Below are 25,471 nucleotides of genomic sequence, written 5' to 3'. Positions count from 1 at the left end.
TTCATTTGAGAAAGATAAGGGGGTCTGCGCCGTCGGGATGGAGTCAAGGACGTGTTTTCAGGGGTTCCTGTGTGAGTTGAGGGCTCAGCTAGAGCAAGGAGAGAAGGTAAATCCTGGCCACACACTCGAACCCAAACCAGAAGTGAAGCCGCACGCTTCTGGGTCAAAAGCCAGTTTGCTTTAGGACGAGGAAGAAACCCCGTCTGTGCGCCTTGGTCCCCTCGTCTCCGGACCTTGGCGGGGGTCATGCCAACGGTTACGGGGCAGGGTTGTGACTGTGAATTAAAGAGGGACAGGGCTAGGACCCGGGGAGTCCACGTGTCGGGAGCCTCCACTAATGTGGGGGATGCGGAATAACATCCTTCCAAGAGCCACGTCTCCCGGGAAGCCCTCGGCAGTGGCGCAGGCACCAGCCCTGCCCAGTCCTGCCACATCAGCTCGGGAAGGGCACCGCGCAGGCAGGGGACCCGCAGCACAGCGAACCCGCCTGCGCTCCGCTTTGTCTGGAGACCATTCGGACCCTCTCTCTTTTTAGTTTCTATTTTTTTCTATTTAAGGTTTATTTATTTTAAGAAAGACAGAGAGAGGAGGGGAAGGACAGAAAGAGAAGGAGAGAGAGAATCCCAAGTAGGCTCCGCACGGTCAGCGCAGAACCCAACGCGGGGCCCCGACCCACCAACCGTGAGACCATGACCTGAGCTGGAATCAAGAGTCAGATGCTCAATCGACTGAGCCACCCAGGCACCCCCTGACCCTCTTGTTAAATGTCCCGGGTTACTGAAAAATCCAGCTTAAGTAACCTCAAGAAGGAAGTGGTGAACTTCTGGCTAACAAGGCATGTGTGAATTTGGGCTACAACTTGGGGAAACAAGGGCTGTAACTACAAAGACACCTGAGCTAGGGCACTTCTAGGGTTGTATGGCCTTAAATAGCATTCAAGGACAATTGACCAACTATGCGCCCCTCCCCCCCTGTTTTGGCTTATCATGTCTCTGTATCATCCAGAAGCAAAAAAGGCTTTACATCATGGAAAACACAAAAGAGAAACTCTCTCACCCGACCCCAATAGGGTCAGACAGTTGGTTGATTAATTCAAAAAAGTCTGTCAGGGCAGAAAAGTGGGGGAAAAAAATGATGCTGATATAATTGAAATGCTTTATGTCAGCTCAAAATGCTTAAATGTACACATATTTATAAATATTTTCATTGAGGGTTAAGGCTGTTACTTTCAGTATTGGCCCCTTTAGAGCCTACGTAGCAGAAGTCCACCCGTAATTCATTAGAAAACTTGTCATGAATTTACAGATGAACAGGAATTTAGAGACTTGCAAAATAATCTGAGCAAATAATACTTGTAGATTTTCATCATTTCCCTTTCTTCTATGATGTTCTTGCTCATACTTAATTTTTCCAGAAGACTCCATCTAGGTGTATTAGAAATGAATAACCTTTATTGCGGTCATACTTCACCAGGTTCTACTACAAATTACATTCCACAAGCAGAATACTTGGAGTAATAAATAGAACCATCACAGACGGTTTTGGGACGGACAGACAGACAATTTCACTTGTAAGGGCTGAAACATACACACACCCCGGAAAGTAACGTAACAGACATAAGCGTTTATTATACTAAGGGAATGAGCCAGGGGACTTTCCACGGGGAAGAGAGTATGTTTGTTACATAAAAACATAAAATCATGTTCCCTGTTTTAATTGTATGATGTAATTTGCACAGTCATACGATTAATGATAAGTGTTTTTCCTTTGGGTGATGAAACACAATTTGAACAAATCAAGAGATTAAAAAATTTTTTTAATGTTTATTTATTTTTGAGAGAGAGAGCATGAGTAGGGCAGGGGCAGAGAGAGAGAGGGAGGCACAGAATCCGAAGCAGGCTCCAGGGTCAGAGCTGAGAGCACAGAGCTAGACGCGGGGCTTGAACTCATGAATGGCAAGACCATGACCTGAGCCAAAGTCGAATGCTCAACTGACTGAGCCACCCAGGTGCCCCTGGGAGATTTTTATTCTAGTATGAGTTGGGTCACTGGGCAGAAAAAAAAGGTTTAATTAACAGTAATCAGCTCTCCCAATCAGAAGACAAGCTCTGTGTTCACTAGATAATTCACATATACATAGGGAAAAAAAAGCAAACAAACAAACAGTGGTTCAGATGAAAAAAAAATCCAAGGCTCATCAGTTTGAAGAGTTTTAAATACCACCGCAAATTACATGGCTTGAAATAATAGATTTAAAATAATAAAATAAAATAATAGATTTAAAATCAGTTCTATTTAGTATTTGTAGGTCCAATTATTACAAATAAAGTGTTAGGTTCATGTAAGTTTCACGTTATGGCCATTGCAGGGTCGGCCAGCTGCAAGATCTGGGCCATTTCCAACTGCGGCCATCTTTCAATTTGAGTATTATCTGCCCTTAGAAAAAATTATGCTTTTTTCTTTTGGCCAAGTGTGAATTTTTTTTTTAATTATTATTATTTTTTTTCAACTTTTTTTTTTAATTTATTTTTATTTTTATTTTTATTTTTTTTATTTTTGGGACAGAGAGAGACAGAGCATGAACGGGGGACGGGCAGAGAGAGAGGGAGACACAGAATCGGAAACAGGCTCCAGGCTCCGAGCCATCGGCCCAGAGCCTGACGCGGGGCTCGAACTCACGGACCGCGAGATCGTGACCTGGCTGAAGTCGGACGCTTAACCGACTGCGCCACCCAGGCGCCCCTAATTATTATTTTTTTAACCAGGTGTTGGACAATGTAGCCTGTAGATTCACTCATGTTTTATTTTTTGTTTTTTTTTCTGGAATGGGAGCAAAGAAACAGGGAATAGTGGTCCCAGTCCTTGGAAACACTGTCCACGTCAGGACTGGATTGGTAAAAAGACAGAGAAAGCGTCCCGCCTTTGATTTCTCCTGTAACTTCCCTCGTTAATTTTAGGGTTTTTTGTTAGATCACTTTGGTGGCTCCAGGGCTTTCCCAAAAATCTTCTCGGGGCAGACTTCACCTCCTGATTCCTCAGACTGTAGACCAGAGGATTGAGCAGGGGAGTGACCACAGTGTAGGTCACTGCCACCAACTGACCCTTGTCTGAGGCAGACTTGGATCTGGGCCTCAGGTAAGTGATGGAGGCACAGCCGTAGTGCACGAAGACTACCGCGAGGTGGGAGACGTGTGTGGCAAAGGCCTTCCCTTCCCTTCAGCCGAGGGGATCTTCAGGATGGTGTTAACGATGAAGCCACAGGAGATCAGAATCAGCAGGAAAGGCGCCATGATCACCAGAATGCTTCGGCTGAATGGAGCCGGTTCTTTCACATGGGTGTCTGCACAGGCCAACTTAATGACGGGCGCCATGTCACAGAAATAGCAGTTGACTCTGTTGGGACCACAGAAAGTCATGTCACAGATGAGTTTGGTGGCCAGCAAAGCAATGAAGAAGCCTGTGACTCCAGACAGGGAAACCAACCCCAACCCTACCCTCTTGTTCATGATGAGCGTGTAGCTCATAGGGTGGCAAATCGCCACCTAACGATCGTACCCCATCGCAGCGATGAGAAAGCAATTGGTGCAGGCAAAGCCAAGGAAGAAGAAGAGCTGCGTGGCACAGGCCACAGAGGAGACGCCCTTGGTGGCTGAGAGCAGGTGGGCCAGCAGCTGAGGGATGATGCCAAGAGTGTCGCAGGATTTGGAGAAGGAAAGGATGAACAGGAACCCATACGTGGGAGGGTGTAGAGTCTTGCTGCAGCGGATGACAGCCATGGTGGTGGCATCGGCCAACAGGATGGTCACGTACAGGAGAAGAAAGAGGACAGACAGCAGCAGTTGGAGTGCCCCCAGGCGAGAGAAGCCCACCAGGGTGAACTGGGTAACCACGGTGGTCTTGTTGAAGCCTTGCGTCTGGATGACTTCCTTCTGTGAATGAGTTTGGGAGAGACAAAATGATAACCATCTGTGTAATAAGAACATTCTCCCAGTGCCTTCACTTTCAGTATCATATTTCCCGGCTCAGAATATTGATAGATCTCTCTCTCTCTCTCTCTCTCTCTCTCTCTCTCTCAAAACAAAGATATTCCTTTTGACAATTTTTAGAAGAAATTTTTAATCTCCAGTAATGGGAGAATGATTATATTAGAGAAATACACAACGGTTAAAAGAACCAACCACAGAAGCAAGTTTGATATTTCCAAAGGCTATATGAGGTTATAAGAACATTCTCCTACTGTAAGAGAAAAAGCAAGATATGAAGCCATGTTTATAATAAGATTAGAGGTGATTTGGGTTTGCTTTCTATTTTTATGTTTTCCAAATATTTAACGAGAAACATATTTTAACTTGATGATTCTAAATATACTTCACTTTTATGTAGCCCAGAATATTTCCACCTCTTTTTGGCTACTGTCCAAACAGAAATAAGAATAATTTGCTACTTCTGAATGTGGTGCTATTATTTTTCCTAAATAAAAAAATGGCTTTTAGGGGCGCCTGGGTGGCTCAGTCGGTTAAGCGTCCGACTTCGGCTCGGGTCATGATCTCGTGGTCTGTGAGTTCAAGCCCTGCGTCGGGCTCTGTGCTGACAGCTCGGAGCCTGGAGCCTGCTTGGGATTCTGTGTCTCCCTCTCTCTCTGCCCCTCCCCCACTCATGCTATGTCTTTCTCTCTCTCTCTCTGTCAAAAATAAATAAACATTAAAAAAAATGGCTTTTGAAATATCTACATATCTAAATTATGCATGTAATTTATAACATCTGCCAGTGCACATGATTATTGGTAGCCGTCGTAATGGATGGCCTGTCCTCTGACAATAGGCAGTCGTCATAGATGGCCTGCTAGGAAGGGGGCAAGCAAGAAAGCATGTCAGTGACCAAATACAATCAGCAGATGGGTGCAATGATAAAGGCGAACATTATTATTATTATTTTAAGTTCAAGAGCAATTCCTGGTGGAGAAGAGTCTGAAAATCCAACTCATCATTCGATCTCCATCAGAAGGCACCTTGGGGAGTTGGGAATGGGGGTGGGGAGGTGAGGGGAAGGCAGATTTCTCTTGCTGTGATGAGGAAATGCATTTCCACTGTTCCCGTTGAACGCGGCTGTTTATGGCACTTTCGTTATCAGAGGCAGAGCAGTGACCTCACAGGCCCTGGTTTCCTTCAGGCGACGGACCATCTCTCCAGTGCTCTCTCCACATCACACCCTTGGAGATCTTTCTACCGGCGCATAGTTGAGTTAAGACAGCCCCTATTTCACACTGCAGTAACATCCAGAGCCCCAATCATCTCACTTTCAGAACCAGTTCAGAAATTTAGGAGAAACCAGGTTTACGCGTACCCCTCGGCATCTCTCAGCTGGTTGGCCTCTCCAACGGCTGTACGTGGAAGGAGTGGCTTCACCTGATGCACTTGTACAAGTTCATTCTTTATCATCTCTGCCGAGGCTCCTTCGCTTAGGTGGTTCCACCCACCTGCCGTCAGGACCCTTCCCCTTCGTGTGGCACTTTGCAGAAAACAAGAGGGTTTCACGTAAGCCTCACCACCCGGGAGACAGCACAAGTGTCTTTGTGTCCTTGTTACAGGCCACGTGAGTGCACGAAGTGCTTTCTCCTGAGCAGAGTAACCTAGAAGGATCCTCATCTTTGCACTTACGGTGTTAAATTGAACTCATCTCCTATGTTTGGCTCCCTCTATAGATTATTAGCTTCTGTTTACAGGCCGGGATGACTTTCTTTATTAATAGCTGAATCCCTAGCATAAAGTGTGTGTCATAGGCTCAACATTTTTTGTCTGAATCGAATAGAAAACAGCTAAATAAGATGCTCGAGTAGTAGGGTCAGTGGCAAAATTTAAATCTTTGAACTTCTAATCGACTTTCTCCTCTCTGTATCTTATGCCACTGCCATTTTATGTCAGAATCTGCCCCCCACTTTTTCCACGGGACTAAAGCAAGCATGATCCCATGCTGCTCACTCAAGTAAAACTCCTTTTGCCGTTTCTGACTTTTCTGGAATAATCTGATTGTAATTTTCAAATTTTCTTCAATTATCAAATTTTATATTTGTATAAAATATTATTTTTATAAATAATATATATATTATTTTAAAATATATATATTTTATATTTTAAATAAAATATATTTATTTTTTAAAATATATTTGTTTTTGAGAGAGAGAGAGAGAGAGAGAGAGAGAGCGCAAGCAGGGGAGGGGCAGAGAGAGAGGGAGACACAGAATCTGGAGCAGGCTCCAGGCTCTGAGCTGTTGACACAGCCCGATGCGGGGCTCGAACTCACAGACCGCAAGATCATGACCTGAGCCGAAGTCGGAAGCTTAACCGACTGAGCCACCCAGGTGCCCCTAACCTATTGTTTTCTGCATTCAAATCCCTATCGTGTCTCACATTCTCCAATAAACCTTCCCTATTAGAATCCACATAGATGCTTTTCCTCTTCATAACATTTAGAGATTTTGAAATCATACTTGTATGTTGAATGAGTTGGATATTATCTTGTAGTTCTATCTATCTATCTATCTATCTATCTATCTATGTATCATCTATCGAGTAGTACTATATACTATACATATAGATTATTATATATACCATATATTCTAGACTAAATACTACATATTATATAGTACATTATACTATATTTTATATATAGTATAGAATATATATAGAATATAGTATAATACTACATATAGTATAGGATGTATATAGAACATAGTACATAATACCACATAGAGTAGAGAATATATATAGTTTATAGTAACACACACACATTCACATACACACCTTCTATACGCTGTTTCTTTGAGGCAGGGGCCATGGCGATGTCTTCTGAATGGTCTGTAGCACCCACCACACTGCAGGGCACATAACAGGCTCTACAAACAAAAGCTTATTAAGTGATGACATGGCTTAATTCTCCTTTTGTTTCTGAGCTTTCTCACAGACTGTGATTTTATTTCCCCTAGAATGTGCTCTCTGCTCTTCTATTATAACCTATATCATTCCTAAGTTTTCTATTATTCTCCAAGTCACCTTTTTTTAAAAAAAAATCAAAATCTATGCTGATGCACTTTCCTGCCCTGCCTCTGTCACTTGTCCTGCTTCGTTTCTCGGCATTTCAATTTGATGGGAAATGTGCTATGTGTGCATATGTGTTTCTGTGTGTGTGTGCATGCACACGCCATCAGAGTGGATGCTTCCTTCATTTCAAGGAAAAAGCAAATCAAGTTTTACTTTGGTGCAGAATCTTTTCCATAATAATAAAAAATTATTGTGCCAATCCATTCAAATTTGAAATCCTTGGTGGAAAATGTTTCCTTCTTCAGACAGTGACTGACACAGAAGATCCACTTACCCACTTATGTTCAAGTGATCAAGAAAGTTGACATAAGACTTTGAGTTTCATGGCTCACAGTCTTGTAGGTTTTTCGAATGTTGAAAAAGGCAGCAGTAGAAGGTCACTTGTAAAAGCCATGATGTCCGTCTTGAAAGAAGAAGCAATTGGGAAAAAAATGCCCTGAAACATTTCATAAAGTGTTAATCTAGACACTTAGATGTCCAAACCTTTTTGAGTCTTAAATAAGAGGTTGAAAATAGCCCATTCTATATTCATATGTCAATTCAGATTCTATAATTAAGTTGGAGAATATTCACAACCTTCTGGGATTCTAAGGACTAGGGTCCTCTAGGTCTTAAGGGGAGCTAATGGGAGAAAGAAAACAAATGGCTGAACTTACACAAGGGCATCTTATCTGATACAGAAGAGAATAATTCAGATTGCAAAAAAACGTTCCCACTCTGTAAAGCACTAAAATGGCAAATAAGTATCCTTTTAGCATGGGGGGAGTTTAGTTACTTTCTGACAAAAAGGTTACAAAACACTGAGATGTCAAGAGAAAGCAAGTTTTCCAACCCCATGAAGACTGATCTGATAACGTGTAAGAGGTAAAGGCAGGGGTTGGTGATTATGTGGAAAATCTCCATCTCCCTTCTCTACTCAAAGCCTGAATAACAGTCAGACAACTGGGTTTTTAAATGGCCTTTAGGGAATTATTGCAAGGGAAAGACTTTTATTCAGCAACCACTCATATGTGTGGTGATTTGGAAGGCATAACATTAGGCATCACAGTGATTCAAAGATAAATAGATCACACCGATCATTCTAATTTAGCAGGAAGACTAATACAAACGTAACAAGAGGCATGCTAAAGCATGTGCCAGTGGACATCAGGACGGCTAGAAAGATGACAAGGTCCCAGTGAAGATCCACGAACACAATCAGGGCTGAGATTCATCCCATGACTTTATGAACAAAAAAACTGGGAGTAGGAAAGCTAACTGGAAACTACTGCATGTCTCATGCCAGGACGTTCAAGGGAAAACAAGTGAGGAGGAAGGCTGAGCACCCCTATTTCTGGTAGTAGCCAGTCTGGATATTCCAGCAAATCATCCTTCCGAAAACAACTAAAATGCCGGGGGAATATTTAAAACATATATATAAATATGTTGACAAGCTGACAGCATAGCAGGAACTTTTCAGATCAAAATCTGAAACAAAGCAAGCATCTAGAAAGATGAGTGGAATGTTGGAAGTTCCTTCCACACTGAAGACATTGACTTATCTGGAAGGAATGACAAACCCACGACGCTGATTTGAGGGAATCAGAGGAGGAAGATGTTTGCAATTAAAGTCCAGTGCCCACCAAATGTGAGTCAAAAAATAGATCTTCTACTTTAAGCTCTGACTCTGAAGGATGGTGCCTTAGGATAAGCATGAAGCACAACTAAGCCTGCCCCTCAACTCACTGTTCAGACACACTAATGGCAAAGTTGCCCCCAGGCTGACCAAAGACATGGGACATGGTGGGGGAAAATAAATCCATTTCAGAAAGGTTGTGAGCAGTAGGCCTTCATTCTGATTTGCAGTTCAAGTTTGCATCTCTGCTTGGTCTAAGAAATTTGAGCCCTGAATTTAATTTACAGTGGATCTAAACTGGTTGTCCTTCTAAAGATCTGCCGGACAGAAATACAGATTACCTCTGGAGAAAGGAAACCTGCTTGGCTTCTACATAAGAACAAAATAGAAAGTATAAAAATAAAAACAAGAAGAAAAACATCTCTTCACACGTGGCACGATGGTCTACATAGAAAATCCCAAAGATTAGATCCAAAAACCCCTGAAAGTAGCAGATGAGATTAAAGCAAGCTGCAGGATAAAGAGTTAATACACAAAAGTCCGTCTTATGAAATTATAAAAATACTGATGAAAGAAATAGAAGATTTCAATCAATGGAAAAAGAGTCCATGTTCATGGATAGGAAGATGCAATATTGTTAAGATGTTAGCTCTCCCCAACTTGATCTATAAATTCAAGGCAATCCCAATCAAAATCATAGCAACTTATTTTAGGTATATCAAGAAACTGACTATAAAGTTTATATGGAAAGGCTAAAGACCCAGGATAGCCAACACAGTATTGCATGTTAAGTACACTTTCTAGTTTCTATATCTGTTGTTTTAACATTTGGGGCCTTGACCAGGGAGAGACTGCCCTCCTAGGGTTAAAGCCTTCCAATTCCTGGAGATAACAGATGACTTTACTTAGAGCATGCCTTTCATGTGCAAAGAGTCTAGGGCCCTTACTCTCAAAATGTCTGCTTTTTCAGGCTTTACATCATTTCCCTTTGCTGGTTATCCCAAGGCCATGTTTCAGACAACTAGGGATGGCCCCACACTCAGGAGCTCCCTGAAATTATCAAACTGGCCAGTCCTAAACCTGCTTAGCCTGCTTACCCTGCCTTGCCCTTTCCTTCCCATGAAAACCAAATAAAAAGGTGGGGGGGGGGCGGGAGGGGAGATCTTTCTCATTTCCCCTTGTCCTCTCTGCCTGTGACCCAACTCAGTGTTCCTTGGTGTATTGACCTGAATGGCATGGTGTAACTCCCCACCCCCACCTCCATCATAGGAATTGTAATAAACTATCTTTTCAATGGCAATTACCTCCTGATCTGTTGGTCTATCTGAATAAAAATGAATCTACATTTTAAAACACGTTAAAAGAGAGCAATCAAGTTGGAGGACTGATGCTACCTGACTTCAAGACTTACTATAAAGTAACAGTAGGGGCGCCTGGGTGGCTCAGTTGGTTAAGCGTCCGACTTCAGCTCAGGTCACGATCTCGCGGTCCGTGAGTTCAAGCCCCGCGTCAGGCTCTGGGCTGATGGCTCAGAGCCTGGAGCCTGCTTCCGATTCTGTGTCTCCCTCTCTCTCTGCCCCTCCCCTGCTCATGCTCTGTCTCTCTCTGTCTCAAAAATAAATAAACTTTAAAAAAAAAAAATAAAAAAAAAAAATAAAGTAACAGTAATCAAGAAGGCATGGTCTTGGTGAAGGAATAAATAAGTAGAAAAAGAAAGAAGCCATCCTATCATGAAAAGACATTGAAGAACCTTAAATGCGTATTGCTAAGTGAAAAAAGCCAGTCTGCAAAGTCTACATACTGTGTAACTTCCACTACCTGACACTCTGGGTAAAACCAAATTATAGAGACAGTGAAACGATCAGTGGTTGTCCGGGGTTCAGGGAAGGTAGAGAGGGATAAAAAGGTGGAGTCTTGGGGATTTTTAGGGGGCTGAAACTATTCTCTGTGGTATTACAATGGCGGATGTGAGACATTATGCATTTGTGGAAACCTATAGAACCTAATGTGTTGATATTAGTTCAACAAATCCGACAGATGTGGGCTGCCTGGGTGGCTCGGTCAGTTAAGCATCTGATTCTTGATTTCAGCTTGGGTCATGATTTCACGGTTCCATGCTGTCAGTGAAGAGCCTGCCTGGGATTCCCTCTCTCTCTCTCTCAAAATAAATAAACATTAAAAAAACCCTAAATTTGACATATGTAGTCCAATATTTCAAGATGTTAGTCATAGGGGATGCTGGGTATATTGGTTGGGGAGGGTACAGATGGGAACTCTGTGTTTTCATGCATTATTTTCTGTAAAGCTAAAGATACTCTGAAAAGATAAAAACATCAAATTCTCACACATGATATCCGGAGAAATTAACCAGACACACATAATTTCATTGTATAATGACCAAAAAAGGGTGAAAATTATGGTGATAGAAGCCAGGGTAAAGGTTAGGTTTGGGCGATAATGCCTGGGAAGAGTCATAATGGAGCCTTATGAAGTTCTCACGATAATTTATTTATCTGGTGTGTTTAATTAATTAATTAATTGATAAAAACATTTTTTTTAATGTTTATTTTTGAAAGAGAGACAGAGTGAGAGGCGGAGGGGCAGAGAGAGAAGGAGTCACAGAATCCAAAGCAGGCTCCAGGCTCCGAGCTGTCAGCACAGAGCCTGATGCGGGGCTTGAACTCACGGAGTGTAAGATCATGACCTGAGCTGAAGTCGGACACTTAACCGACTGAGCCACCCAGGCGCCCCTGGTGTGTTTAATTTATAAAAACTCCTCAAACTATACAACTTCTGATCTGTGCACTTTATGCTTTAAAACATCTACTTTAGTTAACAAAAGCAAAATAGGAGTTCCTCTTTTGGGAATAATAGATGAGGAAATTTTGACTCAACCCACCCACCAGGAATAACCAGAAAAGCTACAAGAAAATATTGGAGAAAAATTGGTTTGAAGACATCAGGACCCTAAGGAGCAGAATCCAGGAAAAGCAAGAAACCTGGAGAGATTGTTCTAGTACATGGGGAGCATCCACTCGCCAGAGAACCTGGAAGTTTTGGAAGAGACTACCAAAAAGTCAAGAGATTGAGACTCATGGAGTTGGAGGACAAAAGACCACAATGGAGTGGTGAGCTGGTGAACTCCCCAAGCGTTTCAGTTGAGACCCACAAGAGGAACATAATAGGAATGAGGCAAAGAAGAAATAAACCACCAGCCTTCTCAGAGCCTGAGTCCAGTTTCAAAGAGCCTCAAATCCTGGCAGACCTGAATGAACCAAGACTTCACCTAATATCTGCCCTCCATTAGTTTCTACTCTGACCAGTAGATCATAGTGGCATTCTGAGTCTCTCGGGATGTGCCTAAGCGTACGGACGGTATCTAAGAACCTCCACAAGGTCTGAATGTTTTCCTTTATCCAGTGCACAGGCACTTTGGTAAGTGGTGGAGATCTCTCTGGGAATTACTGGGTCAAGATTTTCAGGATACAATTGTGGCCACGTTGTGCGTCTTTCCTCAAAATTATCCATCTTCTTTTACAATCAAGGAGTTTCAGGCTTGGGAATTGGTGTTGTACTGAAATTTAGGTAAGAGGCTATGAATTACCATACTGGTAACTTGCACAGCCATCCATCAGACATAGACTACAATCAAACAGTTTATCGATTGGCTGCTCATTTATTTTATTGTCAGAAATCCCATGGTCAACTGGCCGTTTCCACAGATCTTTGCAGTTCATAACACTAATCATCATCACATGCTTTAGTTTATATTGTTCATTGTCCACATTGTATCTCTGACAGTTTTGTGTGACCCCCAGGCTTCCATTCTCCAGAGCACTATTACCCATCACCTCTAGTCTATAATAGCAATCACCACAGAACTCTTTAAGGGTGTTTATATTCACTACTGCATTCTGTAAATGCAACCAGGTCCCCTGGGTGTTGGTGGTTAGTGTTGTATATGGCAGTTTTCTATAGTGTTTCTATCCCAACACATTCATTTCCCAGAGCTTTTGGATTCATTATGGTGTGTTACAAAAACTGTGCCCTTTCCAATGTATTAACCATATGTCAATATTTAGTTCAGGCTTCAATTAGTTATTCTAGCAGACAATGCCTTTTCTGGAGGCATGAGTCCACCTATTAAATTCTGAAGCCCAGTTGAGTGCTCCTGTATCGACGAATGTAACAAGATTGAAATTGATGTGTCTTCCCCTTTGGTCTAAGATCGTCATAGTTCTTTTTTTGCATAGGGACATGGCCTCCTGACCCCCACTGATACAAATTGGCAGGACTGATAGGTTTTTGTTTTTTCTGTTTAAGCTACCTCAGAGCTGGCCTTCCACCCTTCTATCCAGGTCGCGTTGTGATCTTGATCCTGTTGGGGGCCTGTTAGGTGAAGGGGCAACTAGCCCAGGTGCAACCACAGAGTCTTTTATGCAGAGGACGGTTGATTCCCTTAGATGTGTGGGGGTTGGGGTGGTATCTTCTTCAACAGACAAGGGTGGTTCAGGGGAACTGGAGAATCAAGACCTCGGCCTCACTTAGGTCATCTGAAATGTATTCATCCCACGTCTCATGTCTCATTTAGCATAAGAGCTCTCGTCAGGTTTATGTTTAAAAGCTAAATACACATCCAGACTGCGGACTTCACCCTCCGTGATGGTGGTTGTAAGACTCCAGATGATGTGGCCTCCTTCAAATTTGTTAAGAGGGCGTTCTGATTTTCCACGTCTTTTAACTTGTCTATTCATTACTCATAACTTTGTCTGTGTTCACTCACTCTCTATCATTGTAAGAATACCAGGAGCTTAAAAATATAGTCACTGTGACTGGCATGCCATCTGAGCCAAAGCACATGACTGCCTGATGCTGTGGTCTTCCTCCACAGTTCAAACTATGCCACACTGATGCTTATCCGAGCATGAACTCATCCCTTTTCACACTAGTAAGGAGGTTATCTGTGTCTTCTTAGATAGATAAGTAACTTCATCCTGGAAACCCATGTTTTTTAGTCATCTCTGTTCCTAGTCATTGCATCAGTCAAGGTCCCAACAGAAAATAAATGGCACATTAAAATTGAGGAAGTTCGAAGCATAGGAGAATTGCATAGACAATGGAGTTACTTGGGATTAGCGGCATCCTAGTTTTGATGTCCTTCATACTTTTATCCAATTACTGTAATTGATAAGTCAGCTTTCTGGGGAAGAAGGTAGGGTCAAAGATCTGGAGTGAATGGGTGTATTTTGAACATCAGCATGATATTAATTCCTGTTCTTGACAAGGGGAAGAATAACAAAAGAAAATATAATGAAAGAAAATTTCAGATCATTATCTTCACCATAGATTTTGCTTTCCACATAACGGTGTTAAACGCCTCGGTGCATAGCCATTGGATCCGCAGTGCTCCCTGTGGGGAAAGTGTACTTAGCTGTCTCATTGACATCAAGCTTGACCATGAGACTTGCTTTAGCTAGGAAACGTAAAAGCTGGCGTGGACCACATTTTAGCAGAAGCTTTAAGAACTACGGCATAGATCTACCTGCCTCTTTCCCTTCCACAACAGGAATGGCTGGCCACAGATAAGGGCAATTTCTTCAGCCTGGATTGCAGAAAAGAGGAAACAGAGCCTGATATAGAAGTGGAACCACCTGGTATCCAAACACACCAGGCTCAAGAAACAAACCTTTGAAGTTGTCAACCACTTAGAATTTAGAAATGTCTATTATTACAGCACAACTTAGCAAAATTTGGCTAATATGACGCAAAAGAAATACTCAAGGCTTACAAAGACCAAACAAAGAAATATAGTGCTAGTTGTATTAAAACGTGATATTTAGGCTCTATGGCAAAAAACATTACCAATGATAAAGGAGTTTGGTTTATTTTATATATATATATATATATATATATACACATATATATATATATATAATATGGTTTAATTCATTATTAGGAAGCTACCATAATTTGAATATATATACATATTTATAATATTTATGTAACATGTATATAAATATTAATAGACTTAAGGGAAGAAACAGAAAATCCACAGTCACTGTGGGGAGTTTAATACCCCTTTCTTGGTAAGTCATATAAAAAGTAGAGTACAGATTAGTAAGGACACAGAAACACTGAACAATGTTAAAGCTTTTTATTTAGGAAAAAATAGCAAAATCCTTCATCTAACAATTGCAGAATGTATATCTACACACTGGACAATAAAGAAAATTTCAACTCACATCAAAGGATTAAAAGCACATAGAGCATGCTTTTATTTATTTATTTATTTATTTATTTATTTATTTATTTATTATTTTTTAAGATATAATTTATTATCAAATTGGCTACCATACAGTGTGTAAAGTGTGCTCTTGGTCTTGGGGTTAGATTCCCGTGGTTCAGCCCTTACATTCAATACCCAGTGCTCATCCCAACAAGTGCCCTCCTCAATGCCCATCACCCATTTTCCCCTGTCCCCCATCAACCCTCAGTTTGTTCTCTGTATTTAAGCGTCTCTTATGGTTTGCCTCCCTCCCTCTCTGTTTGTAACTATTTTTTCCCCCTTCCCTTTCCCCATGGTCTTCTGTTAAGTTTCTCAGTATCCACATAGGAGTGAAAACATATGGTATCTGTCTTTCTCTGACTGACTTATGTCACTCAGCATAATAGCTTCCAGTTCCATCCACGTTGCTGCAGGTGGCATGATTTCATTCTTTCTCATTGCCGAGTAGTGTTCCATTGTATATATAAATCAGATCCTCTTTATCCATTCGGCAGTTGATGGACATTTGGGCTCCTTCCATAATTTGGCTTTTGCTGAAAGCGCTGCCCTTCAAATCAGCACTCCTATACCCTTTGGATAAATTCCTAGTAGTGCTACTGCTGAGTCATAGGGTAGCTCTATTTTTAGTCTTTTGAGGAACCTCCACACTCTTTTCCAGAGCGGCTGCACCAGTTTGCATTCCCACCAACAGTGCAAGAGGGTTCCCATTACATAGAGCATACTTTTAGCCTACAGTGCCCATATCAATAACAACGCCAAAAACATAAAGCCCACAAAGATCAGGGATGTTTCTTCACTTTGCTTCTGATCCATATCTGGTCCTAGAAGCATGCATGGCACATAGCAATCAATAAATATTTCCTGAATAAACAAATAAATACAAAGTATAGCTAGAAAATCCCCCATATGTTGGGAATTTAGGTAGTATACATAACTGCTAGTTAAAGAATTCTCTAGTGAGAAAATATTTTTAAAATATTGCATCTGAGAGCTTGTGAGATTCAGCTACCATAGCACTTAGAAGGGAATCGACATCCATAAATACCTACAACAGGAAGGAAGAAGGACTGAAAGCTACTTGCACAGCCTTGAAATCACATATTAGAGAAAAGATCTAAAAATAAACATTAGAGGAAAGAAAGGTTACAGTCAAAGTAGGAATTGAAATAGGTGAAACAGAAGAGAAACTTAATATATAGACAATTAGCAAAGTCAAAAATTGTTCCTCTGAGCAAAACCGATGTGATAAATCTCCAGTAAGCCTGATCAGAAAAAGACAAATTCAATATACATTATTAGAATTGATAAAGGGGATATGACCACAGATGATGTGGGGAATAATATGTTCATAAAAGCACACTGGGGAGAGTGTGATACCTACATCTATAAAAGTTAGATGAAAATCAATGATGTCTCAGTAAAATAAACCTTCACATGATCCATTCTGGAAGATACGAGTGTTTATTTAAACATTAAACAATTGAATCATTTATAAGCCATTCAATAAAGAAATATCCAGGCCCAGATGGCCTCCACAATTTCAATGACTCACATGAAGAGACAATACTCCCCAAGTCATTTTGTGAGGCCAGTGTCATCTTGATATCAAAACTCCATGATAGATCATATAATGCCAAATGGAACTCCTAAGAGAAGTGGAAATTCATACCTTGTGTATATAGATGCACACACACATACATGCATGCATTCACCAGCACAGGCACACACACATGCACGCACACACACACACACAGGAGCACATAATGAATATTAGCGCATGTTTTAAAAGATAAAACAAAATGACCTACACTGAGTTTAGCCCCAAAATGCAAGGGGCTCTTTTTTGACATTAGGAAAATTGTAATAAAATTTCCCACTTTAACCAATTAAAGAAGGACAATAATATAATCATTCAAAAAAAAAACTTGTATCAAATGAGAAAGAGAAAGCTATCTCTTAATCTGGTAAAGTTTATACACAAAGAAACTAGAGATAATTTCAAATTTAATAGTGACACATTGGAAGTTGTTCCTTTGAGATAAATACCAATAGCCCATCCATCTCACTTCTATTCAATGTTTCACAGGAGGCTCCAGAGAGTAGAATAAAAGGATAAAAAAAAAAAAAAAAAGATTGGGAAAGAAGAATCAAATTGTCTTTACTTGCAAATGATGTTATTATGTGTGTAGGAGTGCAAAAGAATTTACAAGAATTTATTTGATGTAATCACAATATTTAGCAGTTTTGTTAAACTTTAAAACGTTGCATTACAGATCTCGTGCATTTCCAAACATTGCAACAAGGGATTTGAAAAAAAAAAAAAAAAAGAAAGATGCTATATACAAAATCCTCAACATAGAAATAAGTTTAAAAAATTCATATGCCAGACTTCTGTAGGGGGCAATTAGGAAATCTCATCATGAGCGGTTGGAGAAGGAGCTACATAAAGGAAGGCAGGGCAGACCCGGTGCACGGGAGGACACAGCACCTGAGTCAAGCGTATTTCCTATCAGCGGGTGACAGGTGGGTTCATGCCGTGACGCGTAGGGCAGATGGTTAATATGTGTAATAGAGTAATTCCCACAGCGTTTATGCAGAATGCACTATATTTAGGCATTGTTATAACCTTACATTTATTAATGCAATATAATCCTCACAGTAGTTGATCGTACAAATAATATCATGTCACAATTTAACGGATGAGGAAGGCGATGAACAGAAAGATGAAGTAATTTGCCTACGGTCACACGGCCGCGAGGGAAGGAGCTGGACACAGACAGTGAGGCTACGAATCCACGCCCTGACCCAGTGCACTGTTCCCCCTTCGCGCGCGCGAGAAGAAAACCAAAGAAAAAGGAAAGTATGAGCTAGTGAGACAGCGCAAGATTGCGAACACGCACAAGAATAGTCAACCTCTAGGCGGAAAAGGCCAGCAGAACAGGACATGAGTGATAGCAACGATATAGACTAAATATCTTCTGCCTTTTACTGGCGAAAGTAGCAGCTGCTACTTTTCACTTCCGGCCTTGACTCTCGCGTGTTGCTGGGGGTGGGGCCAGGTGACACTTCTCTGGAGTCAGTCTGGCATCAGCTCCCTCAGACCTCGATGACCCTGTTCCTGCACTCAGCAGCCCGGCTGCAGGAACCCCGGCCACTCTGGGGGTGCGGGGCGTGCAGAACACCGGCTGTCGTCTGCTGGCTGCCATGGGTCAGGAGATTACGAACAACTTCGCCCTTGTCGTCTCACGTAATCCTCGTGACCGTCCTCGGTGCTAATTCAGTTCCTTACCCACTTGCACGTCTTCCTAAATGGGTTTCACAGAGTGCTAGGTTTTTTTTTTTTTTTGAATTGCTTGTTCACTCATGTATTTTATTTTTTGAATTGTTTGGCTTTATGTTTATGACCTTTAAATTTTTTCTATATTTATATTGCTATGAATGAGTGATCGCTTTTATAAGTGCTTAAATAGTTTTGCTCATCTGGCCCTTTATTTTATGTCAAAACATCTTTTCAAGTTTATTATTTTTTTTGAGACAGACCGAGACAGGGTGAGTGAGAGACAGGGAGATGGAGAGACAGGAGAGAGAGAGAGAGAGAGAGAGAGAGAGAGAGAGAGAGAGAGAGAATCCCAAGCAGCTAGCACAGAGCCCGATGCCAGGCTTGAACTCACGAAACCCGAAGATCGTGACCTCAGCCTAACCAAGAGTTGGATGCTTAACTGGCTGAGCCACCCAGGTGCCCCATCCTTTATTTTAATTAACAGCTAAGCGATATTGTATAAATCATTTATACGTTAAAATAATTTCCTGTTTACTATTTCCGTTTTCATGTTTAGAGAGCTCCTCAAGATTGACTGTATTTACTTAAGTTTTCTTTTAAATTCACCATATTGTAAAATGTTGTGATAGCTGATCAATTTTTGGAATAAAAAAGTGTGAAATAAAATCTTATTGGCATTCTTTTAATATTAAATGATGTGCATAGCTCCATTTCTTTTAAAGATAACCCTTCCTCAATTATTTGGCTGCATAATAATATGACTTTTGGATTTTCCGTTCTGTGCTTTGATCCGTGGGTCCAGTTTGCTTTACTGTCACACTAAATTAATGATTGTCATTTTATGGTGCATTTTACTTTCAGCAGGGCAGTTTGTACCATCATCTGCCATTAGCCTTTCATTAGAGATGCAGGGGTGTTTATCACACTATTGAAGAAGAGATATTGGCATTGATTTGAAGTTAAAGATGCAAAAAGGATTACTTGGTATCTCTACAGAATTGAGACACCTTATCCTGGTACAAAGTTACATATTTACACAGGTTTTATTCTGTATCCCTCAGAAAAGAGTCTTTCTTTATATTCTAATAAAATAAAAATTTTATTTTACGAGAGCTCGACTAGAAATTGCTAAATATATTGCGAGACGTTTTGCGAGATCTATAATTTATCGTTCCCATTTTTTGCCAACATCTGTTGACCTTCTCACACAGCTGTTTTGAGCTCCCAGAGGGACACATGTATCCCAGACCTGACCCTTTCCTCTTGGTCTCCAGGATGCATGGTGTTTAAGGATTAGCTCTTAACCCTTCAGAGCCCTGTGGACGCACCCAGTGTAGCCATCGACTCTCCCCCGCCCCCCAACCCCCGCGTATCCCCTCTGCAGAGTTTACTCCTCCTATAAATTCATCCTGAGCGGCTGCTCCCCTGGTAGCTGCCAGCGACGTCTGCCTCTTGCCCAGAACAGACACGACGTCTGCCCTGTTGTTGTGCTATCACACCCCCTGGGAAAGATTCCTGCATCAAAGTCCTTTCCACCTTGCTAATAAAGATTCATCAGGGGGAATGAGCAACTTTCTTGACGGAGACACCGGAGGGAAAAAGCAAACAGCAAAATCATGTTCCGAAAGGTTTTCCTTTTGGCAAGGTCAAGATTAAGTGGAATAGTCCAAGGAAATAGTGCGGAAAGTCATCTCAGGAAGTGCAGACGTTTTTGGGGGGAAAAGATAGAGGAAGTCATGTCATGGAGCGCTGAGCGAGTTTGAATTAATAAACAGAAGTTGAGCAGGTGCACGAGGCATAGGGGTAATGTGCTAGGAGATGGGCATTTCTGGAACGCTGTTTTTGCCGTGAGCTGGTCTCTCTCGTCCTGTGAGACAGATGTTGCCTGTATGTCTGGTCACTGGGCTCAACCCCTCACTCAGACCGGTGCACTTGGGCCATGGCCACATTTTAATCGCCAGGAGAGCAGGAGGAGGGACTCACGGCACGGGAGTGTGCAGGACGCTTTTCTGAGCGATTGTCTTCTCAAAGGAAAGATGTCCTGTGGAGACGTGCAGAACTGACCTGGGCCACGCAGAATTCCATCTTTAATTTCACAATGGCTGGTTTTCTGAAAATGTGTGTGCTTGCGATATCTCATTAAAATCATCAAGGGAGGTGAGAAAAGGATCGGGAGTTCAGTGTTGAATTTTTTCTCTGAGTGTAAATACCCAGTCAATCTGATCAATTCTCGATCCTCGTGAATGTTAATATTGTTATAGATCAATGAGTAGGAAAACTGAAATTGCATTTAAAAATAATCTTTCACTGACTTACATGGAACAGAACTCCATGAGGTGGGAGAATCTTGTTGGCGGGGCTCACGCTAACTCACCCTCCTCAGTGTGGATGCCTCTGTGGTGGGGGTTTAACCGCTGTCTCGCCTCCAGCCGTAATTCACTCTCCTCTAATCTTTCTTTCTAATCTGTAAATGCTTTAGGTTGACATGCTTAAAGTTATATATTCTTGAGTTGTGAATTGAATTGTGAACTGAATTGTGATTGGCCTGCTTAGTGCCACTCAGGGTCTTAAAAATCAGTCTTGGGGCGCCTGGGTGGCTCAATCAGTTAAGCATTGGACTTTGGCTCAGGTCATGATCTCACAGTTTGTGAGCTCGAGTCCCGCTAGGGTGAGGCCGCTTCTCTCTCCCTCCCTCTCTGCCCCTCGTGGGGTTGTCTGTCTCTCTCTCTCCTCTCTGCTCCTCGTGGGGTTGTCTCTCTCTCCTCTTCTCTCTGCTCCCTCGCTCACTTGCGCCTTCTCTCTCTCAAAAGTTTAAAAAACAGAAAAATTAAAAAAGAAAATCAGTCTTAATACGCGAGGCCAGCCGAGAGGCCACACATCCAATCGTATTGCTATATATTGTCTTACCGCCAAGGTCACAGAAATTCCCTGATCCCTAATTCTGCCTTGGTTTAGCCTTCCCCATGATGTATTCATGGATGACAATCCTGAATAGGAAAAAACCACCCCATGAATTTATTATTACTGGCTGAATTTATGCGCTCAGCTCGAATAACCGCTTAATCTGAAGGCCTAAGGAGCTTTGTTTCTCACTAAGGCCAAACCCCAGATCTGAAGATCTTACCACTTTCCTGCAAGTTACACAGGACTACAGAGAGGAGCTGCAATTAACCAGGAGAGTCTGTGTGTGTGTGCGCGTATACATCCGTGTGTGCATATGTGCATGTGTATGAGTGTGTGCACGTGTGTGCATGCATCTATCTGTGTGTGCATGGGTGTGTGAGTGGACACACGTGCGCATGTGTTTATACACCACGTGTGCACGTGTATATATGTGTGCACATGAGTGTGCACACAGGCATCTGTGTGCGTGTGTGCACGTGTGTGTGTGCGTGTGTGTGTGAGTGCACATGTGAGTATATGTGTGAAAGAGGAGGAAGGAGAGCAGGATGTTCAGTTCTAACCCATGAGGTCAGGCCCAAGGTCAAATGAATTCTCTGGTCACATAAAAAAAGAGTAAGGACGAAAAATTATATAGGATTATATAGGGATAATGTGCTAGCAAATTATCCCAGGAAAAGAGTCATTCTGACACACGTGACCTTTCTACCCACTTATCAGGGTTCTGCTATCTGACTCCAAGTTTCAGTGTCCACGAGTCTTGGACAAGACCAGAGGAAAGCAGGGGAGGTTTTCTTATGCCACGCCCCCACCCCCCACCAATACTCAAATCCCCTTCCGTTTTAGGAAGGGGATTCGCCACACAGTGTGATGTGCAGGCCATTTATCCCATCAGTGAGAGGTCGTCTTACGCCACATGGTGTCGTCTGCTGCTGCCAAAGACGAATACAACGCATTTTACCGTCCACTAATTAAAAAGGTCCTTCTTCGCCAGGGGTCACGTGAGAGCACTGAAGGCCAGCCATTAAAGGAGGCAGATGATGGGGGCTCAGCATTGGCCCTACTCACCAGGGGGCAAGACGTTTTAATTCTCCGACAGCTGGTTTCTTATCTACGAAGTACAGATCCTACCGCGTGACCTCTGGGCTGCCCCAAGTGCACACCGAGTAACAACCTTGAAACAGCAGCGCACCCTGCAGGTTTGAACAATTAATGCACGAAGCTGACTCCTGGGGGTTACCAGTTTATTTCCTTTTCGCGAGTCACTTGATAGGCTGGGCCTTGGCTGCACAGCAGACCCAAGGGAGAGAGACCCTGATGGCCAAAGAAATGAACTTCGCTTTAGTCTCTGGGCTTTTCAGGCCCCACCCTCAAGAAATGGAAGAAGTGAAGTTGACTTAACAGCCCTGCGGGCAAGCTCACCATCCCGCAACAAACCGGGAACTGCAAATGAGACTTCCGGGTCCCCTCCCTCCTGCTTCAAGCCCAGGCAGGGATATGTCATGGATGAGCATCTGGTGGAAGGAAAAGGAGAAATGCGGAAACAGATAACTCAGTTAGAAGACCTTTATTGACAGGTGCATCTCAACACCTACAGCCAGAAGGCAGCTTTCTGCCCAGAGCCGAGAGCCCGGTTTGCTCTCACTCCTGCAGGAAGGAGAGAAAACCAAAATGTCCCAGGCAAGTTCTGGTCTCCATTGCACATGCAGACTCCTGAGCTTCAGGGAGAACAGGAACTGTTTGCTCGTTACACAGGGATTTCTATTTGCCGAAGAGTTAGTGAAAAAGGTTGAAGCTTAGCCTCCTTTTGTTGGCCACGCTGTGACATTTTAGGTGTTCTCTTTAACCCATGCTTCTGACGGTATCTTCAAGAGATATTAACCAAGTTTACGCTTGTGTCAGTGCATAGAAAATTAGAAAAAAGTCAGCTCCCATAATACATCAGAAACACAGAAACAGATCACTTCTTGCAGAATTTTCTTGCTTGAACTTTAGTTGGATGCATCTTAGGCACTGAACATGGTCCCGCTCATTGTGCAAACATTACCTCATTGAAACATTGTGGTCTGCCGATATTGAAAAACCGAAATTCAGGAAATACCCAGAAAGGGAGAAATATGGAAACAGGAACTTCCGTGTCCCTGAAACAGAGAACCAGGGCTACGCAGTATTTTTCAGGTCGGCTTCTCATCTGGCTGAGACTGAATGACAGTATTTGCCATAGCCTAGAGTTCTGGACACACCCAAGTTTCCCTATAATCGCCATCTATTATTTTTCCCTCAGCTGAAAAAACTTCAGTGAGCAATACTTAATGTGATCACAGCAAGAAGATGTGTTTTTCTGAATTTTATACTTGGAAATGAAGGAAATGATCTCTGCTCTTGAAAACTGTGCTCACTTGCTCAATCATTTCTGCTCTGGGAATTTTTCCTGGTATGCCTTGTGCTTTAATGGCTTGGGAAGAGCAGGAGCTCGGTTAACATCGTGGCAGGGAAATGGTTTTTCCCGCAGCTCTACGAAGAGCTGACTTGAACTCCTTATTTCTCAAGCTGTAAATCAGCGGATTGAACAAGGGAGTCAGGATGGTGTAGGAGACTGATATGAGAGCATCTCGGCTTGAGGAGTAGTTGGACTTGAGCCGTAAGTAGATAAAGGAGGCACAGCCATAATGGATGGTGACAACAATGAGGTGGGATGCACAGGTGGAGAAGGCTTTGTACTTGCCCAATGTGGAAGGAAACTGGAGTATGGCAGAGATGATGTGAATATAGGACACCAAAATCAGTGACAGGGGGATAACCAGGACCAGTGCACAGAGCATGATGATGACAATCTGACTCAGGTAGGTATGATGAGATGCCACCGTGAGGACAGGGGCGATGTCACAGAAGAAATGATGGAGCTGGTTGGAGGCATGGAAGGGCAGGTGGAATACCACGGAGGTGATAATCTGTGCAATAGTAAAGCCACAGGCACAGGCAGCAGCCACGAGTCCCACACACACCCCGTGTCCCATGAGCTCCGTGTAGCGCAGAGGGTTACAGATGGCCACGTAGCGGTCATACCCCATGGCCGCCAGCAGGAAGGAGTGAGAGCAGCCGAGGAAGAGGAAGGTGAACATCTGGATGGCACAGCCCAGGAAGGAGATGGTCTTCTTCTGGGCCAGGAGGTCAACCAGCATCTTGGGTACGATGACGAAGGTGTAGCAGGTCTCAGAGCAGGAGAGGACAGCGAGGAAGAAGTACATGGGGGCGTGAAGGGCTCTGTCTAGCACGATGGTGGAAACGATGATGGCATTGGTGCCCAGAGTGAACAGGTAGAGGGGCAGGAAGGCAACAAAGAGCAGCCGCTGCAGCCCGGCCAGAGAAGAGAAGCCGAGGAAGACGAACTCTGTCACCAGGGTCCCGTTGCCCCGCTCCATGGAAGGTACATCATTCAGAGACAATCCAAGAGAGGCGGAGATAGTGTCAAGAGAGACCTCTGAAAACAAGTAGAATCACAAGAAATTGGCCACGACAGAGCAGGTGTTAAGATCCGTGCTCTAAATTCATGATTCCCCCTCCATGCGGTTTAATTTTAAGACAAAAAGGTGCCTAAAATCAGCCACGTGGGCAACCAGGTGAGTGTCCAGAGTCATCCTAACAGCATAGGCAAACCATTGTTGACATTTCTCAGACCCAGCTCTCCCTCCGTCTTCTCTTGCAGGTTGTGGCTATTATGCACATTCGTAACTCCGCGCTCTGTTTATCCCACAGACCTTGCCATTGGCTTGCTTGTCCCCACCCTGTCCCACCCATACTGTCAGTTGCAGAGTGAATCATCTGAACACACTGCACGGAGAGGTGAATTTGTCTATGACTCTCAGCATCTTCCCCTTAGCATTCTCTTTACACTTTGACATTTAGCTCCCACCTCCCCACGACCTGCACCTGCATTCTCCCCGCCCCCCGTTGGCCACACTCTCTGGTGGTCATTGCCTCCACCTTCTTGTACTCTGATTACTCGGACTCTTGCTTCCAAGCCTTCATTCTGTTCTCCAATCTGGAACAAGTTTTCCAGGATGGAATATACCTCTGCATCCTCCAATGCCCACCTCAGAGTCCTTCCTCCTGCAGAGAGAACGGCCATCTTCCTCGGGACTCTTGTCCATTTCCATCACTTCTCTTAATGCCTACAGATACCCCATTGAGCCCATCCTTCCCATCCCACCCCACATCTCTCCGGTCTGTCTTGCCCCTGATGCCCAGTACAACTTCTGAAATATAAATGGTATCATGTTGCTCCCCTCCTC

At 42.9% G+C, this 25,471-nt stretch overlaps 2 protein-coding genes across 2 annotated transcripts; both read right to left on the bottom strand.

Annotated features, from left to right (window-relative positions):
- Positions 1-2,880: 2,880 nt before the first annotated feature.
- Positions 2,881-18,204, bottom strand: LOC131495588 (olfactory receptor 10T2-like). The gene is given in 4 exon segments (XM_058700582.1): positions 2,881-3,207; positions 3,210-3,966; positions 5,338-5,508; positions 18,017-18,204. Coding segments are annotated over 4 exon segments (1,443 nt in total).
- A 5,370-nt stretch (positions 18,205-23,574) lies between these two features.
- On the bottom strand, positions 23,575-25,084 carry LOC131496395 (olfactory receptor 10K2-like). Its single transcript, XM_058701922.1, has one exon. It carries the CDS (start codon positions 24,599-24,601, stop codon positions 23,657-23,659), a length of 945 nt encoding a protein of 314 aa, XP_058557905.1. The 5' UTR covers positions 24,602-25,084; the 3' UTR covers positions 23,575-23,656.
- Between the last annotated feature and the right edge of the window lie 387 nt (positions 25,085-25,471).

This window comes from Neofelis nebulosa, chromosome 15 (genome assembly GCF_028018385.1).
Source record: "Neofelis nebulosa isolate mNeoNeb1 chromosome 15, mNeoNeb1.pri, whole genome shotgun sequence".
Classification (NCBI taxonomy): Eukaryota; Metazoa; Chordata; class Mammalia; order Carnivora; family Felidae; genus Neofelis; species Neofelis nebulosa.
This window is presented reverse-complemented; position numbering and strand designations above follow the sequence as displayed.